The sequence below is a fragment of the Tauraco erythrolophus genome, chromosome 12 (assembly GCF_009769465.1).
Source record: "Tauraco erythrolophus isolate bTauEry1 chromosome 12, bTauEry1.pri, whole genome shotgun sequence".
Taxonomy (NCBI): Eukaryota; Metazoa; Chordata; class Aves; order Musophagiformes; family Musophagidae; genus Tauraco; species Tauraco erythrolophus.
Genome location: NC_141476.1, coordinates 21,360,571 through 21,376,421, shown reverse-complemented (window position 1 = coordinate 21,376,421; position 15,851 = coordinate 21,360,571). Strand labels below are relative to the sequence as shown.

The window sequence follows — 15,851 nt, the reverse complement described above, 5'->3', positions numbered from 1 at the left end:
CCATCGCTCCAACTCAATAGCTCACGTATGTGCTTGATTTCAAGCGTGGATGTCTCCTCATTAAACCCCATATGCTTATATACTTTCTTGGATCACTGTTACAACGTTCTAAACACAAGGGGCAGTTTTAAGATTATTGTAAAAGCACTGCAATTGGAGAGAGATTGAAATATTCATCTAAGTGCTGACAGTGTTAAAGAACCATTTAAAAGCTATTTAATCTGAGATTGACAACTGATCTCTCCAATTAATAAATCATATTAAACAATTACAAGGGTTCATAATATAGATTTTGTAGTTTAAAGCTTAGTACATGACAGAAAATATTGTATGTTATAGACAGGTTGCTCCAAGTAGCATAAAAATAAAACAGTGCTCTCTGGTATTAACAAGAGAACACTGAAGAAGTTATTAATAACTATTTGTATATGATTGTCACAGTGTTGACGTGTTACAAAGCGATCAGTAGGGTTCAGAAACTTTCAATCTTTAAAAGTGGCTCTGGTCCTACAAGGGACCACAAGAAGGAAATTCTGGGCTTACACAGAGCTTTTGTTAATATTAAAGAGATAGTGTGCGTGATGTCAACTGCATGGTCTGATCTAGGTGTGAATAGCATTTGGGGACAAAACAGCTTGTCTTCTTTTTCCCATTTCTCCCTCAATACTCTTGAAGATCCCTGGCAAAGCCTTCCATGTTTCCAAGCCAAGAACATCAGCAGATACTCAATGGTGTAAAGAATGGAGCAAAGCTAGATGCCATGCTACGACAGTGAATTTAGATAAGCTGAATCCACACAGCTAGTGATAATTTTCCCTCACTCTTTGAAATTCCAATGACAAAATAATTCAGTTTAAGTACTGAAGCTTCTTACAGTAGGATCTATTCATAGTATTCAATACCGAAAAGCAGTGAAAAGACTTGTTTGCCTTCCTAGTTTCAGATATCTCGCTTAAATAAAATAGCCATATTTCTAATGCACCCTGGCTTGTATCTCTGTATTTATTCAGCAATTTTTTTAAAAAAACCCACATGCTAGCACTGCAACCAGAGTGTGTGTATATTCTTAAGTGAAGGAATTAGTGATGCACAAATGCAACATGTAATTCACTGAGTGTCTGGGAAATTCACAGTCTCTAAGCAAGAACTTTTGAATATGACATGTTTTTAATGTGCAAATTATGGTCAGAATCCTCTAATAAGAGCCATGTTAGAATGGAACATAATTAAACCTTTGAGTGTTTTACTTAAATGTCAAGGGGTTTTTGAATTACAAAGGACTATGTATCTATCTGTACATATATGCATATAGAATCACAGATTCATTTAGGTCAGAAAAGACCTTTAAGATCATTAAGCCCCACCATTAACCTGACACTGCCAAGTTCACTACTAAACCCTGTCCCCTAAACGTCACGTCTACACATCTTTTAAATACCTCCACGGAGGTATGTATTCATACATATATATTTATTTGTATAAATACATAAATATAAAAATAAATATAGCATTCAGATTAAGTCATTTAGTTACCTGTTCAACCTTTATGTCATATTCTCCATGGATCTTTTTTCCACGAAAAGCTTTAGCCCTGCAGGAAAAAAGGGAGAGAGAAAAATCAAGGACATATGTTTCTGTAATCTGTACCTACATAAAAGCTTCCCATATGGCCTTCAGTGTCTGAAAATACATGCATATACTGGTTGAATCTACACAATTCTTCTTCCTTTGATGTCCTTGTATTTTTAACATCACATCACACAGTATTTTGTGAAAGAAAGCATACATAACGTGATTTTCAACAGTAAAGTGTATAATAAGGTATACTGAAATACATATTTCACAATTAACTATTAACATAAAATGAGTACCACTAAAAAGATGCAAACCTGCTCCCACTGAAGTCCACAACGCCAGTGGAAATTCATTTCAATGTGAACAATGTCTGAACAACCACTCATATTAATCTGTATCCACTTAGCTCATTTAGAAAAACTAGTTTATTGGAAACACTATGCTTAGAAACTTTATACTGTTTTTAAAGAAAGTATCAAGGCACTGATAAATTTGCGAGTGCCTGATTTACTAATCAGTTTTGCTTTTTCTAGACTAGAACTTGAGACACTGTAGTTAATTTGAAGAAGAGTTTATGAGCAGTTATTGTGCACTAGGATTCCTGCGATAAATCAGAACTCAATTCACTGATCCAGTCTCCCAGGCCTACCAAGCAGACATTCTTCTAGGAAGCTGTCAGTTGTATGCCTTAGGCAGCATGTATCTGCTTTGCAGTAAATGAGAATTTTTAAAGAAATAATAATCCATTGATAAAAAGAGAACTACTCTAATACCGAAGTTGGAAAAGGATATGGTATCAGTCTCTCTCTGCACCTTCTTTGCTCAAGCCAAAGCTTAGAGTACCTTTCCCGCTTTTATTATATGCAAGCAAAAATCTGTTGCACAATCCAAAACCAGAACACATCATCGAGTGTTAAAAAAAGTAACTTTGTCCATTTTTATGTTAAACTAAATCTACCTCATCAGTGACAGTAATTTATACTGCACATTAAACCAATGCATTATTGCTTTTGGAAAATCCTTTTCCCACTGAGGTCCACAAGAGTGTGAAACTCTGGTTTCAAGAGTGGAAGAACCAAACGTCACAATAACCAACTGAAAACACTGCCTTTGGCAACATATTTCTTAAGGATATTTTAAGTATTATGGGTAACAGATGGTAGTAAGCAAAGAAAGTGTTTATACTGAAATGGCATACTGAAACATTGCCCAACAATTAATTCCGTACAAACAGGCGATGGATAAGGAGAATAACAATGAAGAAAGCATTCGTGTTACTGGTTAATACTGTTTTCTTGTAATAAATACACATGAAGTTTGAAATCCATTGTTTTATTACAGGAGGTGCATACTCAGCATAATATTATCAAATATTTTTGCCAATAACAAAAGCTGAAGTGAAATATACTGCGTCACAAGTCTAACTTAAAGAAATATTATTAATGGCTTTATTTTTCTCTCCAAATTTGTTCTGAAATTCCACATGAGAAATATTAAAATTATCTCTCAAGATCTTTGAAGATGTCTGGACATGGCTGAAGTTTTGTAATGCTGTTTATGTTGAAGCATCAGCTGGACCATGTTAATCTAATAGGTGCAGGAAAAACAAGGATATCTGTACTACCCTGGGAGAAGTCCACAAAAGCCAGAGCAGAGGGGAAGGTCTCATGTTCAAAGATAACACCACATCTGCCTCAGGAGAAAAGCAACCAATTCATAACAACAGACAACTCAAACGTCCCTGAGAAACTAAGATTCACCACTTTGAAAAACATTTTAAACTCCAATTCTGATCCTCACGAATTCAACAGTAACATTATTGTTGAATTTCACTGGGAACAGGATGAGCTCGCAGATTTTATTTCTGATATAGCAACAGGCGAGGTAAATGCATTACCGGACGTCACAAAACACAAATTTACTTTCAATAGAATTATATTGGCTACATAACACAATAAATGTTTTAGCAAAGCTGCCTCTTGAACACTGAAAAATAAGCTTAGAGTACTACCCAGTTTCTTCAAAAGTGAACAGTAACTTCACCATATAGAGAGATTAAACCTCCCACGATGCTTTACCCTAACAAATATCAGCAACTCCTTACGTCTTTGTGAGAGGAATGGAACTAGGAAACCACAAAAAGGCAGAGAGGCTCTTCTATTCTTTAGCACTAAGTCCATCGAACAGATTGTAATGTGCCCAAAACATTTGTTAAATATTAATTAGTGAGATGCTATTCCTTTAAATTCAGTCTTTCTACTTAAACATGATTTGGATAAGGCAACCTTTAAACAACTAAACTCTGGCACGTTTCACATTTCAACAAACAACTTCAGCTTTGAAAATAAACAGTAATAGTAAGTACTGAAGTTAAGCAATCTGGGGCTTGAAAACAAAAGTGACATTTAATTATTTAAAGAGACATAACTCCAAAGTGGCTTTAACCAATAAATTCTATAAAAATGTACAATATTCAATAATATTCTCCAAATGTTGTGCCACAAACTGCAAGAATTTATCTTGATATCTCTAAAAAAATAACTCACAGCAGAAGTCATGACTCAGGCATTTCAGAACAAACTCTAAGAAATTCTTAGCATGAGTTTGCTGTGAAATAGAATCTAGTTATTTTATTGACTGTACTTAGGAAATGCAGTCATGCACTGCTTGAATTATTTCCTATTTACAATATGAGAAATGCAAAATCCTATCATAAAGACATTTATTACACGCTTAAATTAATATTTTTTTCACTGAGAGATGAGGAATAAAACTCTTTGGTGTTACTGATTTAGAGAATTCCACCGATTTGTAGTTTGAAACTCCTGTTACACTTTCTTGCTCTCAGTACTGAGCATGGAATACCTGTGAACCAACTCTGGGAGCACCTCCGTAGGAAGGAAGCTTTCAGTGTCAGGATCCCTAGGCAAGGGAAGTTTGACAAGTGTGAGGTCAGCTGTCAGCAGCAGTAAAGTTAACCGAACAAATACGCCAGAATCGTTCCAAAACGTGAGAAATCTTTATTAAACAACTCTAGAATACATAGTTGCCACAGATGCAGCCTAATACGGACTCACATCACTTACTGAACTTTGGCAAGGACAACGAATGAAGTAGTAACCACTAAAAAAGTTTCAAATATATAAAAAAGATCTGAAATACTTCCCTTAAACTACGTAACTTCTACACACATTTCCACAGTATCTTACTATGCCATGAAACCAATGTAGTTTCATTTCATATAAATGAACAAAGCATTAAAACAGGTGCGACTTTCAATTGGCAGCAAAACTAACAGGAAAATCATTTGCTAACGTGCAACAGGTTTAGACTACTTCAATTTTACTATTTCAATTTTAACACCATGACACAGAGCTTAACAACAGCCCTTACCGAAGTCAAAAGCACACACCCAGCAAACACGTGGGGTCCAGTCCTGCAAACCACTGCTCATGTGTGCGAGTCTCCTGTTTCCACAGCCCTGAACACCCTCAAACGCTGCAATCTGCACTCGGCTCAGCGCAGCTCTCGCAGTTGGATCTCCGTACGATAACACAATATGCACAGGAATCAGTTCCATTTGACCACGGATTTCTGGGTATGTCTGCCAGCGAACGGAGAACTAATTACTGATCCTATCGATAAGAAGATTATACACTCAAACATAATTATAGTGCCAGTTTACTACAACAGGGCAACACTTTGTTCATCATTTAGAACAGTAGCACCCTCTGGAGTACACGAATTGCAGACTGTAAATCTACAAATGACTTAAAGTCATTCCAGTCCCCTTCCAGTACTTAAAGGGGACCTACAGGAAAGCTGGAGAGGGACTACAAGGGCATGTAGTGACAGGACAAGGGGCAATGGATTTAAACTGAAAGAGGGGAGATTTAGATTAGATAGATAGAAGGAAGAAATTTTTCACTCAGAGGGTGGTGAGGCACTGGAACAGGTTGCCCAGAGAAGTTGTAGATGCTCCATCCCTGGAAGTGTTCAAGACCAGGTTGGATGAGGCTTTGGCCAACCTGGTGTAGTGGAGGGTGTCCCTGCCCATGGCAGGGGGGTTGGGACTGGATGTTCGTTAAGGTCCCTTCCAATCCAAACTGTTCTATGATTCTATAAAGTGCATAATTTACCTGAAGTAAGGTAACGCACGTATATACAGATATATGTACGTGGTAGTCTCAGATAACTGGTTCACTGGAATTACCATATGCCTGTAAACATTTTAGCAGACTACTGACCCAGAATCAGCCAGACTTCCATGAACTTACCAAGCGTGGTATGCTAACCTCAGTGACGGAATAGGAAATGGTGAATAGAAAGCAAGCCCAGTCTTCAAGTTCAGATTTCTTAAGAAATAACTGATTATTTAATTCAATTTGAAAAAAAGAAAAAAAGGAGAAGAGAGAAGATGATTTAGTCTCAAAGTTTTTGTACCAGAAAAACTATGGTTTGTATATGCTGCTCTAATCTCAGGCTGAATCAGAAATAGTCAATCTACCTCCAGCAGTCAGTATTTTCCACTAATTTAATAGAAATATGACTGTATCTAAGGTGTCATCAGCATCCCATTCATACTGCTAGGTGATCCAGTAAGAATGCTAAAAAGATATGCTAAAAACCACTGGCATAATCATAGAATCATAGAAAATCTCAAGTTGGAAGAGACCCATAAGGAGTCCAACTCCCTGCTCCTCGCAGGACTACCTAAAACTAAACCATATGACTAAGAGCACTGTCCAGATGCTCCTTGAACTCTGGCAGGCTGGGTGCTGTGACCCCTTCCCGGGGAAGCCTGTTCCAGTGACCAACCACCATCTCAGTGAAGAACCTTTTCCTACTGCCAAGTTACTGTGTTATCTGACAATCCACAGAAACCCTAACTGAAACTTGATTTATACACGTTTTTTCCCAGTATGACAGGCAGGACACGATTAACGCAGTTCTTCACCGTGAGCCGTAGCCTAGCCTTTTGAAGGGGAAAATATACTGTTCTTAAAATAGTGCTAGCTTCTGCCAGTAAGGCAGCACATAAACAATTGCATTTTAACCTATTTTTTAACCTATCAAGGTCACAATAGAAATGATTTCTGAAAATTTTCTTCTGTGCCCATAGGCACAACATGGTCATACTTTTTTGGATATCATATTGTTTCCACTGGTAAAATACGTCTCGGTCTTCACTGTATATCTTGACCTGAAATCACCGTCTTTACATACCAATCTTGTCAAGCATAATATATAGGAAAAGAATGACTAGGAACAAAACCAAGTACTTATGGTCCTAGTGTATATTAGCACATGATGGAGTCATCCCAGAATGTCTGCTATTGGATCCTATCACACGGTTAATTCTCTCAAGTTAACAGGATTTCTTCATTGCTGGTCTGCCCAGTTCTATTGAGGACCATGAAAGCACCTGAGCAGTTCAAACTTAACAGGGCAGTGGAAAACATCTGTAGGAAACACTGCTCCTCTGGTACAGGGCTTTCCTTCCCCAACTCCTGCAACCTGGAGCAAAGAACTTTGTTAAATACGTGCTTCAAATCCAGAGCTCCTGCGTGCAGCCCTTCCTCTGCAGAGGCACTGAACCTTCAGTCCCTTCCCCATTTCCTTCACCAGTGACAGCTAAACTCATGAAAAAGGTGAGTAATCTTTTGACAGCAGAGAAGTTGCCCAAACAGCTTCCCCTCTAAAAGCATACTAAAAAAGAAAGCATAAACAATCTAGAAATACAGAATGTAAGCTTATTAAGCAGCAACTATTCCATTCCCCTTTCTGTGCTGCACATCCCCCTTGCTAGAAAGGGTTTTTTTTTCAGAATATCTTTATATATGGCACTTTTAGAGGCTTCCACAATCACTGATTCAATCTCTATTTTTTCCTCCTAATTTATTACTAGCTTTTTTTTAAAAAAAAATAAAAATAAAACCAACAAATTATCCTATCCCCTTGGCATATATCAGAACGTTATCTCCTTTAGTCTAACTATTTAAACAAAACAGGAGCATTTTATTCTTTCACAGCACTGATCTTCCAGCCCAAGAACCATTTTGTTGTTTTAATCAGGAGCCCTTGTGTTTCGTCACTCAGTTCCGTGCCTGACCGCAGTGTTTTCACTAGAGATCTAATCAAGAAGAAAACGCCTCCTACTCTGGAATCTCTCATTTGAGCTTAAATTTTCTGGGTCCTTTGAACAGCATGCTTTACTGAAAATGCCTCATTTTTCTGCCCACTAAAGGTGAAACAAGTACTCTTTCATGACCAAAAGCTATTTTGCCTTTCTGGTAATGTCTCAAAATCCCACATCTCCCATTATGTAATATTTACCATTAGCCCATTACTTCTGTGCAAGATTTATAGTCACGATGTAATTTCTGCAGGCTTTTTTTTTTTTAAATTAGATGACAAATGAAAGTATTTTTAAATGTTCACTCCCTCATCACTAGAAGACCTCATACATGATGCAATATATTATAACCTTTTCCAATCTGTTAGACTCATTAGAATGATTACTACACTTTCCCATGGTTAAGTTCATAAAAATATTTTGTACTCATGAGATGAACAGAAAGTCCCAACTTTCTGTTGTAAACATCACTAGCCAAAATACAGGAAAACATCACTAGCCAAATTACAAAATATTGCTGTTCTAAATACTGGTACAAGTTTTAATGGTTCTTAGTGCTCTAACACTCAAACTTCATATTCTGTACCAGTTGCTCTAAGTTCCTTAATCTTATCTACTATAGCCAATGTAATAATACTGCACGTTAAAATAACAAAGTTAAGTTTGTCATTTCCAAGTCTCCCTACCAACTACGAAGTCTGTTCTTTTCGACTTCTCCTTCTGTACACAACAAAGACAAAGTAGTACAAACTGGTAATGAGAATTCTACTGGTTAGAAAGTAAGGCACTCTAAATGGCAAAAATGCCACACAGTGCAGCCTCTGGTGATTGGTTTGACAGAAAAAATTAAATCATCCAGAAATTACATCTAGAGATATATAAATTGTATCCTAAAAACCTCTGTGCTCATCCTACAGATGAGATTCTGAGCAAACTAGTCAACATGAAGTCAGAAAGACGGGGAAGCGTGCATGTCCTGCATGTCTGGGCAGAAGGTGGGAGAGACAGTGCACACCTTTCAGCCACAGCTTGTAGTTAAACCAGATTAAGTACCTTCAGTCTTACTGTCAAATCTTAAATCTTCAGCCCCACACAGGGACAAGACCCAGCAGAAACATGGGGTAATGTGAGAGGAAAGGATTGCCACAATTGCCAGAGTATCTTATTAGAGATATACATACATAGATATATACATGCACAAAACCACACTCAATCGATTAAGAATGGCCTTTGCAGTGATGGCAGAGGCAAGTCTGAGTATTTTTTTTTTTCCCAGCTGGACCCTACAGGCATTCCACACCCTTGCAGCAATACTTCTGTGGCCCTGCCAATTCTGAACTAGATTTAAATGAGTGAAGGATAAAAAGATTTTTCACGGATCAGCGATTGCTTTGACCTTTGGCTCAGAGATCCTTGCGCCTCCATCACATAGATCTGGAGTCTCTTCCAATTCTACCACTAGCTTCATATTACAGGAATACTAGAGGCCCCAGTTGAACCAAGATCCCAAATAGTCAGTGTAAAAGTCTCTGATATTTCAATTTTCATGCAACTGAAACTTACGCGTAAAACGATCATGTAATGCCCTGTTTCTCTGAGCAGATCAATTAGCAAACCCAGTCTTCATAGCTGTACTGAAGTAACTTGGTTTAGCATCTTCATAGATGCAGTAAAGAAAGAGCATATGGCTTTTGCTGCCCTCTTCTGTAGAAAGAAATGTATATCAGATTGGCTAAAAAATTGTTTCCAGTCACAGACAAATATAGGTCCATGGTCGTCTTTCCGGCTCTACTGGGTTTACGGCAGCTGCACTGGTACAACCCCTCTTTGAAAGCAGCAGGCACACACAGGAGCTGGCTGAAAACAGAGGAAATACTTCACCATCATAAAGTTCGCTGCATGCTTGTGCTGGATGATGGATGCCACGCACGACATGTAGCACGAACCTAACGTGCAAATGGTTTCTAGATCTACAAGAAAAAGCATATTAACAGCAACAGTAAGAACACTCACTACGTCTTTGATGCAGCATTGGCAAAAACGCACAAGGAAATTAATGACATCAACTTGGATTAAATTACTAACAATCACTAATGCTTTCTATTTGCCTCTCCTATTTTAACTTGAATTAATGAATATTATTAAGGTGGGTTTTTTTTTCTCTCTCACATATATATGCATGCACACAGACACACTCAGTGTCCATTGGCTTCATGACAGTCTCCTCTGACTCCAAATAAGACACCCAGTGTACCAGAAAGCTGAGTGGTACCTCCATCGAAATTCCACGCTCACACCCCGCCAAGGAAAGAAGGATTTCATGCACTGTGCTCAGCAGAATAAAAATATTAATTTATCAGCTATTATGGAATAATGAGCTTCAGAAACATGCGTTTCATCTGCCCACTAACTTTGGAGGAAGGTTCAGAACGCTGCCATGAAAAACCAATTGCTTCAAGATACTCAAGTTAAAATAGTCATTGGAAACACATTACACTGTTAATTCTTAGCATAAGCAATACCAGGAAAACAGAAAGGACTTTTGCCAGTATCACTTTTTCACTTGGAACCCACATTTTACGCCATGTTCTGCAGGGAAATGTATGGAATGGTGTAGCAGATTACCATTTTGCTGCTTTCAGGGTAAGTCCACATATTCCTTGTCTGGTCACGCTTTCAGTCATACTGGTACTTCTACCCTAACAAATCACCACTAGAAACTTTTTCAAACAGGATACTACATTAGCAAAGACCTGAAAATACAGTACTTATTAACTCCTGCATAACATGCATAAAAGTGTTCTTCTGGAAATATGCCAAGGAATATATTTTAGCAATACTAAATTCCTTTCACTAAAAGGAACAGTCTCTCCTGCTCAGAATTAAGCTTCCCAAGTATGTCATAAAACTAAACTAAATACCCTGTATTTTAATATTATACTTAAAAGTATAATCAGATAGAGTTTTGTCTGTATTTAAAATATTCATGTTTGGTTTATTGATTTTAATATTCCCTTAAAAGCCAAATAACTAAAAGCCCGTGTTCCTGAGAACCTTCAGCTTCCCACCATGGATTACAGAATGATAGAATTTTCCAGTACTGCTTAATTTAGTGCATTGTATTTTTCTCTACAGTAAACTGGCACCACAACTATTACACTAGTCTGGAAGCATTACCCTCCCCTTCCCCAGGTGAGGCTGACCTTGGGAATATAGGCTTTAAAAATTTTTACACAGGAACAGTCCCCAAAACTAAAAGTCAGGTAAAGCCTATCGGGATCTGTAACACGAAACGTACCGCAAGTCTCAAGGATGTCGTGACAAAGGGGAAGATATTAAAGATGAGAAACACGACCAGGATACACGACAAGAACTTCCATGGCAATAGTCTCTGACAGGTTTGGATTTTTGTAGGCAGCTGTGCAAACCCTTTATTTGCCTATAGTGCATCTAATCAGGAGCTGAATTAAAAAAAAAAAAAAAAAGAAAGAAAATCCTCTGAGAGTGATACACTCATTTTGGTCGAACTATGCAGTACAACAACACAAAATCCCACAGCTGCTCACACCCTCTTCATTATTCATAAAAAAAAAAGTGATCCGAGTTTTCAGTGCTTAACAAACACTGGAATCCCACACTATTCCAAGTGTTTGCTGTACAGGCTACTCTAGGCGAGGTCTGTATTACACTCAGGTCACGTTCAGCTCTGAAAGTGGAGCAACACGTAATAGTATACCGTACCTCAAATTTGGGATTTTGAAATCCAGCGTTGTGCCAAGCTTTTGAGCAGAAGCCTCCCAATGAGGCTGCTGCAAGCCCCCAGCAGCCCCAGCCCCAGCTGCCTGGCAGCACCTCACAGCTGCGAGGAGCAGAGGCAACTGCTGAACACGGAACTATATTCCCACATCTCTTCCCCTTCCCACATGAGCACTGTCTTTTTGTTTTGCACAACTAAATGCTGTCAAATATGAGGTTTACTGCCAAAAAATGGTAGTGTAACAGATACGAAACAACTAAGATGCAAACAAGCATTCTCTCTTGACATGCATTAGCACATAGCAATAGCTGTAACAATTTCATAATTGTATAATTCACATTTATAGGATTAATTCCCCCAGTGCCTATAGGGGCAAGAACAGGCCCCGTTCTCCTTTGCACGCAATAGCAAAGGCTGTTTCAAAATCTCAGAGATTTGAGCAGATCCTCTCTCTAGGAGCCATACCGTGGAAAGACGGCTTTAAATTTAGTTGGCAACACACAGCACGTTAGTCAAGGATGCCCAAGAGATGAACTGAATCCAGCCCTATGTCATTTTGTGGGCTACACCCCCCCACTTCGGTCCTCATGGGAAGTGGCTAGCTTATGCTACCAGTCACCTCTCCGCTAACGGATCCTTGGGCAACCACGGGTCTGCAGTCCAAGGCACTGATTCATCTGGATGGGAGTCGTTAGAGAAAGAGACGGGAGTACTCTTCCCATGAAGATACTGCCATTTGGCAAAGATGGAAATAGCAGGCATGTGCAAGCCCTTGTTACGTAAGATCCAAAATCTGCAGCTAGTTACTGGTAAATATTTTTGCTAGTGAATTTATGACACTGGGCAAGGATGATCATCCTGGTGAGTAAACAAAACATGAACAAATAACAGCATTTGGAGTAAGAATATTTTCTTCATTATGCTACAATAAGGGCTGTTGGGACAAAAATTCAGGATGCATTGAAAACCTTTCAGAGACCCAGGATATCCATACTGCAAGTTTAACTTGCCTAAGAAAGGCAGGCTGCTCCCCTCGTTCTGGTTTGCTACCACATCAACACAAATTAGTCTGCAGTGATATCGGCGATTGCTTTGAGACAACTCTCGTATTAAACTCCCACATAGTGGCAGACTGCCAGTTTCTTCTCAAAACCCTTCTGTTTTTTCAGTTGTGAACTAGGAAAAAAACAAAATGAGCAAGTAATCCCTAAGCTCCTAACGGCACAATCAAAAGAAAATTAATCAGGATTTGCAGACATGGCTATTATTTTTTTTAAAACAAATTAGCAAAATATTTCTCTCTGCTCTTGAAGTCAGTTTTTTTTCTACCTTTGGTCCTGTGTACATCACTTCAGAGGTTCGTTTTTATCCCCAGTAGTTTTAATAACTTTATTTTCCGTAACAACATATATTTTCTATAGCAATCAGCAACAAACCTGATGCACGTTATGTTCAGTAACTTCATTTTAAGCTCCTGTAGTCTGAGTTTCTCCAATCTCATGAATTGATTGCAACGTTCCAGCAGGTGATTCAAAAGAAATTCACACTGTTGAGTTACAGACAGAATCCTACTTTTTTTTTTTTAAAAAAGACTTCTTACTAGTGGATCTCATTTTTTTGATAATATATTATCATAACATGCACTAACGGTATGGAGTAAATAAGGACCAATTCCTTCATCAGGATTTAAGGACAATCAAAATCAGAGTATTTTAATAAAGATTGTCATGATTATGGGTATTTCTTCTAAAAACATTTTGAATTCTGTCCATTCAATCAGGATTACTTAAGACAAAAATTCTACTTCTCTTCGTGTTCGTTTTGTACCTTCAGTGACTTCACTAAACTCATTATGGCGCTCATTTTCACCACTTTGCTGGAAAAGGAAAGCAAACCAAGATTAACGTCTACGATGCCTGTGTTTATGTAGCGAGGAAGGTCTGCCAGGGAAGCGGGGCTTCTGCAGAAAGGGCCATCTAGTGAGAGCAAAAGCGGAGCAGGTTTAGACTTACACCCCGGCGCCGGTCAAGCGCTGCCACCTGCTGGGCCACAAAAGCCAAACTTCAGAGGAAATATACATAAAAAAATAATTTAAAAATAGTTTGGAGTACTTATTACTTTATCCATCCAAAAGTATTAATTCAAAAGTAGTGGTTGTTTAATTTTAAACGGAAATATTAATCATCGTAAATAACGTCGCAGCAATTAAAAGTAATTTGAATAGGAATTTCACATCTCTCCACTACTGCTGCTTACTGGGCATTGTAACTGCTTCTACAGGATCTGGGAGAGAAAAGAAACAGGTGAAGCATTTTCTGAGTTGTATCTCAGAGTAAGGTAAAACAAACAAACTTAGAATCATAGAATCACAGAATGGTTAGGGTTGGAAGAGAACTCAAAGATTATCCAGTTCCAACCCCCCTGCCATAGGCAAAGAAATCCTCCGCTACACCAGGTTGCCCAAAGCCTCATCCAACCTGGCCTTGAACACTTCCAGGGATGGGGCATTCACAACTTCTCTGGGCAACCTGTGCCAGTGCCTCACCACCCTCAGAGTGAAAAATTTCTTCCTTAGATCTAATCTAAATCTGCCCTCTTTCAATCACAATCTTTCAATCACTTACCACAACCTGAGCTACAGTGCAGCTGTTCACAAACTAAAAAGGTACATGGGCACAGCACTGGCGATGGCCAAAAGCCCCCACTGACTTTTTCTTTTACATTGTATCTCAGTTTGAAAGACTGAAAAATTAAAAAAAAATAAATAAAAATCAAGGCATAATTATTTACTAAAAATAATAACAGCTAGATTAGATTCCCTCAAGTTCTATTTCTCCCAGCACAGAAAATCTCACTCAGAGTTGCATAATATGTAGAAGGGAGCAAACTGGTACAGCTACAGCTGGAGTCCTCGTTAGCTCACGGTCCCCCGTTAGGGAACGTAACATCCCTGTGCCCCTTCTGGCTGGTACACATGTCCTGGATCCAGCTGACTGCCTGACAGGTAGGGTTAGAGAGAAAGAGAAGTTGCAACCTTGTGCTCATAGATGAATGCAAGACAGGTCTAGATGTCAAAAAATGTGAGACAAAGAAAACTGGGAAATTCTCAGTATCAGTTTATGACTTGATTTTTTTGCATCATTCAGCTGGAAGAGAGAACAGGACACATGGTCACCTTGAGTCCGCTTTATCATGAGGTATCTATATTAACAATACAGAAATAAGCCAAGCTACCCAGTTTTCCTAACTTGTAAGAGACTAAATCCTCTCCATCTCCCCTTACTGACTTCCTCTCGAAGTATCCCTTCATCCTTAGCACACATTCCCTCTCGCAGGCAGTGTATGTACAAGCAATTCAGAACATCGTACTCCAACACGTGTGCTCAGAAAGGAACAAACCAAGGTGAGCAGCTCTTTCAGTGCAGTGTTCTTTCCTCTGCAGACCCAGCAGAAAACAGATCATTACTGTGCGTTCCAACAGAGCCTGCTGCTACAGAATTCATACCTCAGGCTGGGCCACGGCGTGCTCATCTCCCTTTCTCTCTCGCAAAACACACTTCTCATACCTCCTCGCTAACGAACATGGCCTCTGTTCACTAACGCACAAGCCAAAGAGCCGCTACTTCAATAACCAAAGTGGGGAAAAGAACAGAAACATCGAGAAGCAGAGCCTTGCTGTGCATCTATTCCTAGGAACCTTCAAATCTTGAAAGAACATGAATTACTGTGTCATTCCCATCAGCACAAACAAGCAACAGACCAACACCACTCAAGGTAAGCCAGCAAGGCTGAGAAGACTGCCTCCTGACCTCTGCATCTCCTGACCTCTGCATCTCCGCTTCCAAGTTGGAAATGAAAGCACAGAGTGCTTCACAGCAAATTAAGGGAAGGATTTACCAAGCAACAGAAACAGCAAATAGGAATCTTTCTACAGTACTGCTTTTCTAAAACACAATCTTCAAAGATAGTGGCCAAGTCCTAAAACTTCATCTTTTCGATACTTGTGCGAATCATCATATTTTGCGCATCTTTTCTGGATTTGACAGCTTGAAGAAAGTAGTTCTTCTAAGGGCTTAATTCAAAACCACAATACTATGATACTTTGATTAATTCTCAGTTCTAATAGGAGACGATATCAAATGCATCACTTCCTTTAGACTTCACTGAGTCTCTTTTTGTACTATCCCCCTATAAAAGGCATTACAACTTTTTGTCTCATCCCTGGATTCACACTTTCTTACTCCTTTTCCCTTCTTCCCACCCACCCACCTACACACATTTAAGACTTGAGAGCTGGAACACTTCTCAATCACAATGTTTATACAGAGTTTATATTTCATTATCACACATATCTTTTTCTCTTTCTGTAGGCAGGCTATAGTT

General features: G+C 38.8%; 1 protein-coding gene across 4 annotated transcripts in view; it reads right to left on the bottom strand.

Annotated features, from left to right (window-relative positions):
• The window catches only part of SYN2 (synapsin II), a 187,407-nt gene that overhangs the window by 116,525 nt on the left and 55,031 nt on the right, over positions 1 to 15,851 (bottom strand). For all 4 annotated transcript variants that reach the window (XM_086618905.1, XM_086618906.1, XM_086618907.1 and 1 more), the window contains exon 2: positions 1,534 to 1,591. In XM_086618905.1, coding sequence (XP_086475031.1) covers positions 1,534 to 1,591 — 58 coding nt within the window. The remainder of the gene's footprint in view (positions 1 to 1,533; positions 1,592 to 15,851) is intronic.